Genomic DNA, 15,779 nt, shown 5'->3' on the forward strand with positions numbered 1-15,779 from the left:
GGGAAAAATTTAAAAGGACAAACTTGCAATTGCGTCTCTTCTGTCTATCTTTTTTTCGATAAAGGGCGATTTCATTACTTAAAAGGTTTATGTCTCTTCTGTCTACCTGAGCTCCTACCTCTACCATGTTACAGATATGCAAAATATACACTGCCTACACTAACTAGCACCAAGCGAATCACCAACGCGTGGGTGAAAAGCCGAGAGCCCTGCGTAGAACCACACCACACTCGGGCTCAGCAGGCTCCAATACCAATAGCAGCAACACTCTTGTAAAACATCCACTTGATCTCGTTCAGAAAGGTTACTATGTAATCAACTTGGCACCACGAACGTCCTGTAAAATATAAGGAACTTACAACTGTGCTTGGAGTCGGGCGCTATAAATAGCCGTGCAATCTGTTGTGTAACACTCATCTCATTCTACCCAGCTCACAATGGCAGCCACTAAACTTGCAACTCTTGGGTTCGTTTTCCTCTTGGGTGTTGGATTAGCCAATGCTGTGAGGGTAGCTAGATACTCGGCGTCCCAAGGAATTGGCAGTGGAGAAGGAAGGGGTGGTGGTGATGTGGATGGCATTGGCTCAGGGTCCGGGGCTGGGACGGGGTCTAGCCAGAGTAGTGCGAGTAGTGGTGCTAGCTCACGCAGTGGAGGCGGCGGTGGAGGTGGTGGGAGTAGCCAGTCTAGTGGAGCCGGAAATGGTCGAGGAGCAGGCCAGGGCTCAAGCTCTAGCACGTATAGTGATGGAATTAGTGGTGGCGGCTCTTCTAGCGCAGTCGGTGCTGGCCGTGGTGCTGGCCAAGGAAAAGCCGGAGGCGGTTATGGATCCAGTGGGCACGGATACGACGGTGGCACTAGCTCCGGCTCTAGCTGGGCTACTAACGTCCTTGGTGGACCAACTCTAGCATCTGCCAACGCTGAAGGCCACGGTGGTGCCATGGGAACGGGAGAAAACGGTGGGAGCGGTGATGGCCAGGGCGCGGGATCTGGCGATGCTGATGCACACCCGTAAATTCTCCACTAATTCAAACATGGAAGCCCAACTTAGTGTTCCGCTTTGATGCAAGATAATTTGCTTTCATCTTTTTTATTTGTACCCACTTTTGTGCATTGGTTAGTTGCAAATAAAGGGCTTCATATGTATTTCATAAATATATTGTAATGTATTATACCATATATATATTCAGTCACTAGTAGAAAAACGTCCATGCGTACCGGTTCCAGAGGGGCATTCGTACCGGTTTTGCAACCGGTATAAAACTTCCGGCACTAAAGCCCCCCCCCCCCCCTTTCGTACCGGTTGCTTACGAACCGGTATAAAAGGGGCCTCCACGTGGGCCACCAGGAGAGCTCAGGGCTAAGGATCTTTGGTACCGGTTGGTAATACGAACCGGTACCAAAGGTTCCCCCCGCGGCAGGGAATTTGCCCAAATCTCTGCCGCGGCAGAGAATTGGCTTTTTAGGGTTTTGGAGAGGTTTAGGGATATCGGTTTGTTTCATATCGCGTCGATGCACCAGAAACGCGTTTGGGTTTAAGTAGTACATGAAGATCAAGATGATGCATAGCAAGTTGGTGCATATAATATAACACACATGTTATTGCATAAGATCGCAAATTAAGTAGCACTATGCATGAAGATCGATCTTCATGCATAGTGGTGCTCTCCGAGGCGTACTCTATATATGTCTATTACATGTAGCATAGTGGTACTCTTCGAGTCAACTATATATGTAACATGTACATCTTCATTCATAGTGGTGCTCTGTGAGTTGTGGTATGACGTCCCGAAGGAAAAATCCCGCCAATTCCTCGCCTATTGCTATGAAGCGGTCATCGATTGAGAGCTTGTTCCGCTTTCTTGCCAACTATAAAAGAATAAGATACAAAAATGAATACATGAAACAACTATTACTGAAACTCAGCACAACTTATGATAACAAAACAAATTTGTGAAGATTGTTTTTGTACCTCTTTATTTCTTTCATTATTCGTTCTCTCGTTGACAATTCTGCGGATGTACTCGCAAACGAAGAATCCACAGAGATCGGTCCCCGGAGGTTGTTGCGGGCATTTCTTTACAAGAATATAATTCAATCAAACAATAGTCAAGTATGATAATTAAAAGGTGTGTGGACCTAGGTAGTACTACTTACTTTCGCACGCCATCGCAGCTTCGGTGTCCATTCACGGGACGTATCTTCCTTGATGAAAGTTTGCCATACGCTGCTCGACAAAAGAAAATGCATAAAAGAGTCATCAATTAGTTCAAAGCGGGAAATTAACGAAACAAACCGATAAGAATTAAAATTACCTTCTGAGCATTAAAAAACAAGACACGTATAGATCCTTTTTTTTTGCTTAGTGAGTCCAAGACTTCAACTTCTCCAATTTCCAAATTGATGACGAGAAGAATAAAGTGAAACCTACGCACGTTTCAATATGTAGTGTCATATACATAAGTCATTAGTTAAAATTTTGACATACGGTGAGCAAAATATAATGTGTTATAAGACAAGAAGACTCACTCGAAGTTGTAAGGCCAAAGTATTAGCTTTTTGTCACGTTGTCGCTTCAAAAACCTTAGCAAAGTCTGCGGTGTATCCTTGTTATAGAGGGGATTCTCTATGGTTTTGACATGCATTGTGTTCGGGTCAATGAACCCAATGTCTGTGATATCGTCCCTTTTGCATTCGAGCATCTTCGATCTGCATAATATAGCGCACAAAAGATTATAATCTGCAGACAATGAACGACTTCTCAAATTAAATAAATAAATCACTTACAGACAATAGCAACTGATGATTGATTTGTCGAGGGCCCGGAGATTGTATAACTGAAAGAGTTCGGCGAAGTCAACATTCACACAGTACTGCTGGAAGTAGTGCTCTTCCCTAACTCGCACCATGATAGTCTGGATCCCTTCCTTTGAGGCCTTAAGGTACCACGAATGCAAGTTACGCATACATGTTGGTACCTTCCTGAGATTCTCGACCAAATCTTTCCCTTGAACAAACTGATATGCTCGTTCAGCTAAGGCGTAATCAGTTGCGTCTTGTCGAGAACTTTGAACGGTCTTCCCGTCAAACACCTTGAGAGGGGCGACCGATTGAACGGGTTGTTGTCCGAGCTGGTAGACACTGTGTATCCCTTTTATCTCCCTGATACCCGATTGAACGGGTTTTGTCGCCTCGATCATCTTGTCATACGACCTTTCAATAGAACGCGCATAGTCGATGGCGGCGATGGTACAGGGTCATATAGATTGTCAACGGTACGCACAACTTTCTCCCGATCTAGTGTCTTCTCGAAAGGTATCTCTGCACTTTCGGTGCAAAAATTTCTTCAACTCGGCCTGAACGGCCTCCGCGTTTTCCTCTGGAGTTTTTTCCCAAGGTAACTTCTCAGTAGGCAGCAGTTGTTTCTCCTTTCTAGCTTTCTTCCTAGGCGGCGCACCGTTCCGCTTAACGGACGCTGTCTTACGTCGCGGAGGATCTCGAGATGGTGGACTCACGCTGGGGTCCCTCTCAGGTAGGTGTGGACTTGGCTGCTCACCAGGACTGCCACCAGGAGGAGTCGATGGCATTTGCTGCTCATGTGTAGGAGTCGGTGGCCTTTGCAAAAGGACGACGTACTTCTTCGGCCATAGGGCGAAACCGTGCTTGACATCGGCCGGTGTCCTCTCATCTTCACCTCTAGGAATATCAAGCTCCACTTTTTCAAAACCCGAAACAACTTCATCCACCCCGACACGAACACAACCAGGTGGAATGGGCATATGATGGTGCATTGCTCCATCTTCACTTGGGTACACATAGCCGACCGCCACCTTAACCGACGCGGTCCTGATTAACATATGTAGCTCGCAATCTGTCTTCTCCGTGACATAATCCACGGGGTAGCTTCCTCCACATCCGTCAAGATGCGAGGAACCGACACTGCTTCTTCGCTGAGATGGGGCAGCATCGGCTTGTGGATCCTGTAGAAACAGCGGCTGATCAGGTGCCCTCTGATTTCTCTCAAGAGCCTCCACCCTACATAACAACTCCGTTACAATGTCGCCGTCCTTCTTCTTCTTTCGCGAACGGCTTCTATAAGTGTCGCCGCTGTCCGGCCACGCTTCCTTCATGGTGAGACCCGGGCGAGCTCGTACCCGTCCAACATGTTCAGGGTTCCCCCCGTAGCGAGTGTCACTCGTCATTCTCTCGATCGGGAATGTACTCTCCCTTTCTGACCTTTTCAATTGCATCTACAAGCTTCGGTACAATTGCCTCAATTTTTTCCTTCCATTTTCCCTTCGCAACGATCAACCCTGTCTTTGGGTCCAACCCTGCCCCATGAGCGAACAACCAGAACTTGGACCGTTCGGGCAAGTCCCATGTCTGTGGAGTGATTCCATGATCCATCAGTTTATTCTCAAACGCTGTCCACTTCGGAATGGCACTCTTGTAGCCACCTGACCCCAAATGATGCGGAAGTTTCTTCTTTGCAGCATTTTCGGTATTTTTCTTCGATCGGGACACAAAAGTAGACGATTTCTTATACTCCTTAAATGCGGCCCAGTGATCTTTTATCTTCACTAGATTATCATCGAATACTGGATCTTCATTCTTATATTTGTCCCATAAATTTTTCTTGAAGCTCTGGAATTGTATGGCCATCTTCTTCCATGTCCATTCCTTGACTTTATTCTTCTGGCCTTCCGTCATGTCTTCCGGTAGGCTGAACTTTGTCATGAGCGTGTCCCAAAGAAATTTTTTCATCGCGTCGTTGACATAACTAGCACCACTCTCCGGGTTCTTCGGCTTATGCCACTCTTGAATGCTGATCGGTACATGGTCCCTAACAATAACTCCGGATTGACTTGTAAATTTGCGGCAAAACTCCTTGGGCTCCACTGGTTCACCATTATCCTTGAATGCCGTGAGGGCTAACCTACCCTCGCACTTTAGCACCCGTGTCGGGCCTCGTTTTGATCTAACAGACTTGCTCGATGATCCAGAAGGCTAAAAGAAAAAATTATTCGTTAATAAGTGCAATACAAATAAATGAATGCATCTAGGGATGAACATATAGACTAATTGATACATAGATATACACCTCGCCGGAGTTTGTGATGGACACTTCGTTGTCTCTTCTAATTTGTTCAGACTCAAGTCCCTCGCCGAAATCATTCAGAAAGTCTTGGAAATCGTTGTCATCTCCATCGTCGGGTTCCGGACCACGGGCACTCTCATAGATCAATTGCTGCACCGCTTCTTCCCCCTCCTCATCTCGGACGAAGGTGCCGTCCTCCATACCTCAATGTCACTACAAAATTAAGAAAGCAATTGTATTTCATTCATCATATAATGATCATGTAACAGATTAGAAGAGTGTGCAAGGGTTTCATACATAGCAAAATTAAGTGGGGTGTTCGAATATAGCAAGAAATAGTGGAACACCCTCACATAGCATTTAGTTCTTGTTGCAATTTTAATTTGGCCGAACTAGAGATGATGTCAATGATGCATGGCATGACGATATTTGAAATCCTCATGTTTTTCTGATGCAATAAGATATAAAGTTTGTGCAAAGTGTAGTTTTAAATACTTTGAAAAGTATCCAGATTTCAAATTTTTAGAAACAACAAAAAGAAATAAAAAAGGGTTTTGGTTTAAGCCGATGCGTGAGGGGGCAGGGTTGCATCCAGGCATGCCGGTCACGGCGAGGAGCGTCGCCAAGTTGCTCCCGGCGGCGCCATCTGACCCGCCTCGCCCCATGGATGCCATGTCCTGCCTCGCGCCGCACCCGGCGTCCTTCCTCCCGAACACCTCCTCGCAGGCCTACTACACCGACGCCGCCATCGCGCGCGCGCTGAATAGCTCCATGCCCGACCACTACTCCCCGGGCACCGCCTCCACCTCCTCCCCGTCCTCCTCCTCCTCCCTCCTCGCCGACCTCCCCTACTCCGACGGCACCAACGTGCGTTCCGGAGCAAGCGCGCCGACGTGCCGCTCCCGGCCGACCCGGACCTCGACGTCGTCACCTTCCTCGCCACCCGCCGCCACTCAGGCGTGGTCGCGCTCGTCGACGCCGCCACGGGCCGCACGACCACCTTCGCCGAGCTCTGGCGCGCGGTGGCGGCGCCGCCACCGCGCTCTCCGCGCCGCCCTTCTCCATCGCCAAGCCTCGCACGCACGCGCAGGTGTTCGGTCCTTACGTCGAACAGGTGGTGGGCGGCCGCGGTTGAGGGCGTCGCCGCACGCGCCATCGCACGCAGCCGTGTGCGCTCCTCCGTTGGTGCGGCGTAGCGGCGGTGGCGAGGTGGAGGAGGCCGCGCTGCGGCGTAGGCGGCGGTGGCGGCCATTGTGGCAACGGCACCGGAGAAGGGGAGGGAGCGAGGCGACGGGGCGGCGCACATACCTGCAGAGGCGCGCGCGGAGAGGTGCGGGCGGCGGCCGACGGCGAGGATGTGTCGGCGACGGCGAGGCTGCGACGGCGACGGCGAGGAGCGTGCGTCGATGACGGCGACGGCGAGGAGCGGCGCGGCGCGGTCGTCTCTGTGCGTGTGAGGAGGGGATTTGGGGAAAAAATTCCGCGCGCGCGGCTAAGTCTAATACAGGGAGAAGACCCTTTCGTACCGGTTGGTACCACCCACCGGTATTTAAAGACCTTCGTACGGTTGGTGATACCAACCGGTACCAAAGGTATTTTTTGTTTTCTTTTCTTTTGCGGTTTTCTTTTCTGTTTCTTTTTATTTTCTGTTTCTTTTTCTTTTCTATTTCTGTTTCTTTTCTGTTTATTTTTCTTTTCTGTTTCTTTTTCTTTTCTGTTTATTTTTCTTTTCTGTTTCTTTTTATTTTCTATCTCTTATTTTCTATTTCTCCTTTTTTTCTTTTGTTTTCTATTTCTTATTTTCTATTTCTTTTTATATTTCTTATTTTCTATTTCTTTTTCTATTTCTTATTTGCTGTTTCTTTTTCTTTTCTTTTTCTTTTTTCCTTTATGTTCATTTTTTTCTATTTCTTATTTTTTTGTTTTCTATTTCTTTTTCTTTTTCCGTTTGTTTTCTTTTCTATTTCTTTTCTATAATCTTTTTTATATTTCTTTTCTACTTATTTTCTATATATTTTCTAATTATTTTTATATTTATTTTCTATATATTTTCTTTTTATATTCTTTACTCCCGCCACGACGCCGTCCGCGCGGGAAATTTTCCCGCCACGTACGATGTCGCGCGGGAAACTTTCCCGCCACGACGCCGCGCGTGGGAGGAAAAAGGCGGGAAAGAAAGGGCGGGAATAAAATTTTATTACGATTGAACTCGAATTAAAAGTACATAGCTTAACTGAAAATTAAAGATACATGGCCAAATTCTACTGTTGGAGTCATTCACCATACTCGTGCCTAGCCCCGTAGTAGTTGCCACCGTAGTCGTCGTAGTCGCCGTCATCATCGTCGCTGGCATCGGGGTCGCGGTACTCGAACGTCGGCGGGTGAGCACGCGTGGGCTGGGACTGAGGGTAGCGCAGGCGGGGGCCACGGTAGGCCATGACGCCCTGGAGAGTCCGGCCGCGCCACCACAGCCGACGGCCGGCCTCGTTGAAGTTCGAAGGAGGCGGGCCGCCCTCCTCGTGCCTGGAAAGCGCCCTCTCACGCCGATTGATGAAGAAGCTTTCCCAAGTCGGGTTGTAGTCGGGATGCCACTGGGGATTCCTCCGCTGCTCTGGCGTGAGCTCGAAGTAGTAGTGGTTCGTGATGGCCATCTCGCGCGCCACACCTAGAGGGACTGGAGGGACCGGTACGCCTCCGACGCTTAGCAACCAGCCCAGGCTCGGGACGCGGTAGCCCGGCGGGCGAGGGGGTAGTTCGAGGCGCAAAGCGCCTCCGCCTCCGGGGGTTAGAGATGCGATGGAAGCCATGGGAGAGAATGATGAGGTTTGCGAGATATGAGTCTAGATGTGATATGTAAATGGTGGCCAAGCCTACATATATATAGTGAAAAAATGGCGGGAAGACAAAGGCGGGAACCGGTGGAAAGCGTGGGAAGAAAATAGGCGGGAAGACAGAGAGGCAAACCTTTAGTACCGGTTGGTGGGTGCAACCGGTACTAAAGCTGTCGGCAGGATAAGGACGCCTGCTCGATGAGATAAAGTATGTAGCGCACGACGCCCGTTTCGGTGGGATAAGGACGCGTGGGTAACCTTTAGTACCGGTTGGTGGGTGCAACCGGTACTAAAGCTGTCGGCAGGATAAGGACGCCTGCTCGATGAGATAAAGTATGTAGCGCACGATGCTCGTCGGTGGGATAAGGACGCGTGGGTAACCTTTAGTACCGGTTCGTGTCTACAACCGTACTAAAGTCGTCGGCAGGATAAGGACGCTCTGCCTATAAAAGGAGCATCGATACACCATGGGAAGCAGCTCAACAAGCCAACATGGATGGAGAGTTTCATCACCATGGATGGAGGAAAGGGTTGGGAAATCTCCATGGCGGAACTTGTCGAAGATGCCCTTGGTGCACACGCCATATGGCATCTTCGGAAGTTCCGCCTCGGAATTTTTTCCTGCAAGCCCGTGGAAGACTCCATCTCCTCTAACAATGTTGCGGAAAGGGTTGGGAAATCTCCGTGGCGGAACTTCTCGAATATGCCCTTGGTGCACATGCCCTATATATGGCATATTCGGAAGTTCCGCCTCGAAAAATTTCCTGCAAGCCCGTGACTTAACTAGTAAAACAAGCCAACCATCTCCATTGTTAATATCTTACATACAGTAACATCATTACACAAAAGTGATTTCCATATTGAGATACACAAGTTATGATCCCTATATGTAGCTAGCTAGTCTTCTGAGTTTTCTTCGCCCGTTTCCCTTTCTTCTTACTGCGACGCAACCATGGACAATCTTCATTGTTTAAGATGATGCTTGGGTCAATTTTTACCTTGAAGGGTGGAATATCGTCAAACTTATTATAATCTTCTGACATGTCTGTCTTGTCCTCTACTCCCACGATGTTTCTTTTTCCTGAAAGAACTATGTGCCGCTTTGGCTCATCGTATGATGTGTCCTCTTGCCTTTCTTTTCTTTTTTTCGGTTTGCTAGACATATCCTTCACATAAAAAACCTGAGCCACTTCACTGGCTAGGACGAATGGTTCGATGTCGTACCCAAGATTCTTGAAATCCACTGTAGTCATTCCGTACTGCGGGTCTACCTGTACCCCGTCTTTCAGGTTGAACCATTTACACCGGAACAAAGGGACCTTGAAATTAGGTCCATAGTCAAGTTCCCATATCTCCTCTATGTACCCATAATATGTGACCTTGTTCCCATTGCTATCTTTTGCATCAAAGCGGACACCACTATTTTGGTTGGTGCTCTTTTTGTCTTGGGCGAAAGTGTAAAATGTGTTCCCATTAATCTCGTACCCTTGAAAAGTTGATATAGTAGAAGATGGTTGCTTGGCCAACAAGTACAGCTGCTCGTCATCGGTGACATTCATGAGACGTGTTTGCAACCAACCGCCGAAAGTCTTCATGTGTTCTCCATCAATCCAATCTTCACGTTGCTCCGGGTATTTAGAGCGTAAGATCTCCTTGTGTTCCTCTTTGTATGGAGCCACCAAGATGGAATTAAGTAGAACTGTGTAGTGTGCTTGAGTGAAAGAATGTCCGTCCATACACGTTGCTGATTTCTTTCCTAGCGTGCCTTTTCCACGCAGTCTCCCCTCATAGCGCGATTCAGGAACACCGATCGGCTTAAGGTCAGGAATAAAGTCAACACAAAACTCAATGACCTCCTCTGTTCCATAGCCCTTGGAGATGCTTCCTTCTGGCCTAGCACGGTTATGAACGTACTTCTTTAAGACTCCCATGAATCTCTCAAAGGGAACATGTTGTGTAGAAATACAGGACCGAGAACGCCAATCTCTTCGACCAGGTGAACTAGGAGATGTGTCATAATATTGAAGAAGGATGGTGGGAACACCAACTCGAAGCTGACTAGACATTGGACCACATCCTTCTGTAAATTTTGTAGAGTAAGTGGATTGATCACCTTCGAGAAATTGCATTGAGGAACGCACATAGCTTCACAATGGGTACTCGAACATTTTCCCAGAAGCCCCCTCAATGCAACCGAAGTAATTGTGTCATAATCACGTGGCAGTCATGAGACTTTAGGTTTTGAAACTTTTTCTCCGACATGTTTATTATTCCCTTTATATTCGACGAGAAGCCGACGGGACCTTGATGCTACTCAGATTTCAAAAAAGATCTCCTTCTCCTCTTTGGTAAGAGCATAGCTGGCAGGACCTTGATACTTCTCTGGATTCAGGTTGTTTCCTTCGTGGATACTTTGCTGGTCCTGCCGTGCATCCGGTGTATCTTTTGTCTTCCCATACACGCCCAAGAAGTTTAGCAGTTCACGCAAAGATTTTTCGTCACGTGCATCACGTCGATTGCAGAGTGAACCTCTAAGAATTTCCAGAGGGTAGCTCCCAAAATATCGACTTCTTCTTCCACATGGGTACGTGTCCGTCAACATCATGCGGAACAGATTGTCCGCGGGACCCTTTCCAAAGATCACTTTTAAATCCTTGACCATATCATATATAACTTCCCCATGAGGGCGGGTAGGCTTCGTTCGGTTATCTGCCTCACCTCCGAAATGCTTTCCTCTCTTTCTTACGTGATGTTGTTTTGGAAGAAATCGACGATGCCCCCATGTACACATTCTTGTTTCCCAAATAATTACTATCAGTCTCACCTAAACAGTGTGTGCATGCATTGTATCCCTTGTTTGACTGCCCTGAAATGTTACCAAGAGCAGGCCAATCATTGATGGTTACAAATAACAACGCTCGTAGGTTAAATTCCTTTTGTTCGTGCTCATCCCACACAGGTACACCTTCGTCACGCCACAACTCTAAAAGTTCTTCAACCAATGGCCTCAGGTACACATCAATGTCGTTGCCGGGTTGCTTCGGGCCCTGGATGAGCACTCGGCATCATAATGAACTTCCGCTTCATGCACAACCAAGGAGGAAGGTTATAGATACATAGAGTCACCGGCCAGGTGCTATGACTGGAGCTCTGCTCCCGAAAGGATTAAAGCCATCTGTACTTAGACCAAATCTTAAGTTCCTTGCGTCATCCTGAAAATGACTTGAACTCTCTGTCGATTTTTCTCCACTGCGACCCGTCGGCGGGGTGTCTCAAAGATCACATCTTTCTTACGGTCCTCTTTGTGCCATCGCAAGAACTTGGCATGCTCTTTGTTCTGGAACAAACGTTTCAACCGTGGTATTATAGGAGCATACCACATCACCTTCGCAGAACCCTCTTCCCGGGGGTGGACTCACCCTCAACATCGCCAGGGTCATCTCGCCCGATCTTATACCTCAATGCACTACATACCGGGCATGCATTCAAATTCTCGTACTCCCGCGGTAGAGGATGCGGTCATTGATGCATGCATGTATCTTCTCGCACCTCTAATCCTAGAGGGCAGACAACCTTCTTTGCTTCGTACGTGCTAGAGGGCAACACGTTCTCCCACTGGAAGCATCTTCTTTATTATTTTCAGCAACTTTTCAAATCCCTTGTCGAGAAGTACCATTCTCTCGCCTTCCACCGCAGCAATTCCAGCGTGGTACCCAGCTTTTCTCGACCATTTTCGCAATTTGGGTACAACAGTTTGTTGTGATCCTCTAACATTTTCTCCAACTTCAACCTCTCCTTTTCATTTCCGCAGTTCATCTTCGCATCAAGAATGGCCCGACCCAAATCGTCATCCGGGTCATCAAAAATCGGCTCATCGAAAATGAGCTCTTCTTCAGCTTCGTCTTCCCCCATTCTACTACCACCGTCTTCAGTGAATAAGCTGGGATAGTTGTCACTATCCTCTTCTTCTTCGTTGTCTTCCAATATAACCCCCTCTTTCTCCGTGCTTGGTCCAACAATTATAGCTGGGCATGAAACCATTCTCCAGCAGGTGGACGTGAAGGGTCTTCGAGGTAGAGTAATCCTTCATATTCTTACAGGAACTACATGGACAATACATGAAACCATTCGACTGCCTGTTTGCCTCAGCCACGTTGAGAAAATAATGCATGCCAGTAATGAACTCGGGATGGCACCGGTCACCGTACATCCATTGTCGACTCATCTGCATTTTATATGTATATCAAAAATCATTAAGTACACAACATCATGGATATATGAGTGACCAACTTAAGTAATATTCAAGTTCATCACATAAAACTAAGTTTTTTTTATAAAAAAGAAGAGGCTCACCGAGGTTGTACGGTGCCGGCTAGGGGACGACGCTAGCGATCGACGGCGGTGAGGACGGGGATGATACTAATTAAAACCTACAAAATATACCATAATTTCAGCTCAAATTGATTATAAAAAAAGTAAAATCCCTAACTTAGGCATTTCATCAAACACGTTGCTAGCACTAGAAAAATAGTACGAGTTAAACTACCAAAGAAATGAGCTAAATTAGGAACGCCGGAAGAAAGGATGATATTGCTAACCCTTGGATAGATGGAGGTCGTTAATCTTGTTAAAATGGTGGAGAAAAATAAAGATTATTGGAGTGTGAGAGGTGGAGAAAAATTTAGAGTGTGAGGAAGAAGAGAAAAATGAGAGCCAGCAGGGGGCTCGGGAAGGGATCTGGGCGATTTGATATAGCTGGGTACCCTTTGGTACCGGTTCGTGTTACGAACCGGTACCAAAGGTCCAGCCCGGGCCCCACCACGCGTCTGAATTTTGGCCGAAGACCTTTCGTACCGGTTCCTAACATGAACCGGTACGAAAGCTCCTCACAAACCGGTACCAAATCTCCTCGCCCGCCAGAGCCATTGAACCGGTATAGATGACCCCATTGGTACCGGTTCGTAAGGGAACCGGTACCAATGGCTTAGATGGATGAGAGGTTTTCTACTAGTGAGTATACCAACGCTATTACGGTGATCGCCAATTAGTTGTGCTAAGATGAGGATTCTAAGATAGGCGTGACTCGAGGAGCTATCCGCCATTTGGATTGGCAGAAAGTCACTCTCCGCAGGCGAGTGGGCGGGATGAATGTGTTAGAGATAGAGTTGTATTAGAATCAAATAGCTAGGATAGATGAATCCTAACTATATACGTTGTATAAGCTTGCACCGCATTATGCTCATATATATAAATAGAGAACCAGACTCGGTGGGTTATCCGAGTAGAACAAAACCTACCTGATCAAATATAGATTTTACAGAATGTACCGCATGTGTGAGTTTTATTCTTATTGTTGCTTTGCTTTTTTGTCAGGGTTTCAAATGTGCATGCCCTTAGTGAATGAGATTTCCTTTTTGTGTCTTGGTGTGCTTGTCGGAGATGCGTATGAACTAAGGGCATGTTTAATTCATAAAAATATTGGAGGAAAACCATAGGAATAGGAAATTTTCCTTTAGTTTAGGTTTCATAGGGAAATCAAAGAAATTCTACAGTCCACTCAAACCTCTTTTTTACATTCCTAGGCACAAATTAAGAACAAGGCAAAGGTCATAAGTTGCATTATAAGGACATAATATATTACCTTTACATTTATTTTAATCATGATTTAATTATTGTTTTAAAGATTCCTGTGTTTTTCCTGTTTGAATCAAACATCCAATTTAACAAATTCCTATAGTTTTACAACCCTATAGGATTACACATACATTCCTATCACATTTATATGTTTTTCCTATTCCTACGTTTGTGAAATCCTATGAATCAAACAAGCCATGATTGGTGAGCTAATGCTGTTGTAGTACATAATCATGAGCCATGTGGCTACCTATCTAATACTATTTTGCTATAGCAATTTTAGTACGGATTATAAAATACACATGTTGGTCTGTTTGATACTCGATTGATGATTGATTTTTCTGGTTAACTTTTTTATGCAGATTACGGTTTAACTCCACAAACACAAATAGAGCCGGCAAGAGCAAGTAAATTCTGCCCCTTAGGTCCATGGTCTACACTGGTCATGGCGCATGCGGCATGCCAATTGTTGTGGGGAAACGCATATCTTTGTCATTCCTTCGGGTGGAGGGGACGAGCAATGATTAATAATAACATGATTTATTGTTTGATTTACTCTTCCTGTTCGTTGGATGGTTTGGCCTTTGAAATGATGATTAGCAGGATGTATTCTTTACGGTATATATCTTTCACATTACTTGGAAATATTCACACACACTATGTTTTCATTTTTGTGTGCAGTGTGTTTACATTTACATCTGCAAATAAAATTTAAATATTCATAGCAATGCACGTGCATTTAACTAGTTTGAGGCTGAAAATATACTTCCCTTTTATTGAGTTCCAGATTTACCCCTGAATTTTGCAACGCTTTTTTTTATGTAGGTTATCCGGTTGCCTAAATTTATCCCTGGATTTCTTTAAATCCCAAGGATATATTGTATACTTTTCTTAGGTGCATGCGTAACGAACTTTGACCAAAAACTGAAAAAAAATCTTATGTTGTAAATAATCAGTATTGATGGATCTTTATTGAACGACACTTTCTAGTGATGTTAATTTTATACCGACCGTTTTTTTATTTAGAGTAATTCTTGGTTAAAGAACTACATGCAAAGTAAGAACCCCTTATTTGTTGGAACAGAGGGGTATGAACTTAAGAAATGATAGGCCCATAGTCGGAGCATAGTGAACACCATCCTCAGCTTCGGCCTAGCCTTCCACGCGAGAAATAATTACTTGAGGACAAGGCACTTCGGTTGCTGGGCAGTATTGGAGGCCCTAGAAAAGAAAAAGTAAATCCAAAGGCCCTAGCCCAAATAAAAAAAAAATCGACATGTCCTATGCTTTACTGCAAGAAGTAGTGTTGCGGGACTTCTTATGCATATATTTCGAGCTATTAGCATGGCATTTTAATTATTTGTATGGTAGCTTATGCGACATTCCAACTTAGTCTTTCAATTACTGCTTGTATACCAACTGGTTAAGTTGCCACGACTTTTAATTTTTTTATGGTCACACATCTAAAGATAGTACACATGAAAGATCACTTGTATCCAACGAGATAACCACTAATATTTTGAAGTTGTAAGAATCTACTTTCCTTAAAATGCAATTTAGTAAAAAAAATGTAATTCAGCATGATATGCATAGAAACCAACAACCCAAAATTATTTCTTGTTTACGAAGATTCTCCACTTCGCTCGTATCATGCAGATGGCTTCAAGTAATAATTTTCATACATAGTGTATCTTATGTGTGTACAAGTTTGTGTGACATTGTTAGGCCTAAGAGTTGATGTCTTACACTACAACACACCCTGTTTTAGGCCTTTAGCTGACGGTTCAACATCGTTGGAGAAAATTAAAATACAGTCGTGGACACGTGATACTGATAATTTAGGAATCCGTAGCAAACCTCGGGGCTCGTGGGAGAAGATGGTATAAAGGAAGTGGGAAAGCCTGGGGACAAAGATGAGGTACATGAGATAGTCAATCTCTTTGGGGAACATGTGCAAAAAACAAGTTCATCGCGGCTGAAAAATAAGATAAGGCTCCGAATTTTCAAACATTGAAAAGGATGAAGCTCATGCAACATCACAGGGTCACTTCCACTCTTTTACCTTCCTTTTCCCAGAAATGCCCTTGATTTTATCACTTGACACCACTAGTTAGGATATTTGTATCACATAACTACAACCAAAGTTTATTTTCACAAAACACCACATTTCATTTAATGGTTTGCGTAGAACACATAAATAGATATTAGCTGGTTTAAC

General features: G+C 45.5%; 1 protein-coding gene across 1 annotated transcript; it reads left to right on the forward strand.

The window, feature by feature from the left end:
* The first annotated feature begins 433 nt into the window (after nucleotides 1-433).
* Nucleotides 434-1,171, forward strand: LOC127309258 (uncharacterized). Its single transcript, XM_051340171.2, has one exon. The coding sequence runs from the start codon at nucleotides 438-440 to the stop codon at nucleotides 1,011-1,013; it is 576 nt and encodes a 191-aa protein (XP_051196131.1). The 5' UTR covers nucleotides 434-437; the 3' UTR covers nucleotides 1,014-1,171.
* Nucleotides 1,172-15,779: the final 14,608 nt, after the last annotated feature.

The sequence above is a fragment of the Lolium perenne genome, chromosome 6, assembly GCF_019359855.2.
Source record: "Lolium perenne isolate Kyuss_39 chromosome 6, Kyuss_2.0, whole genome shotgun sequence".
NCBI classification, from domain to species: Eukaryota; Viridiplantae; Streptophyta; class Magnoliopsida; order Poales; family Poaceae; genus Lolium; species Lolium perenne.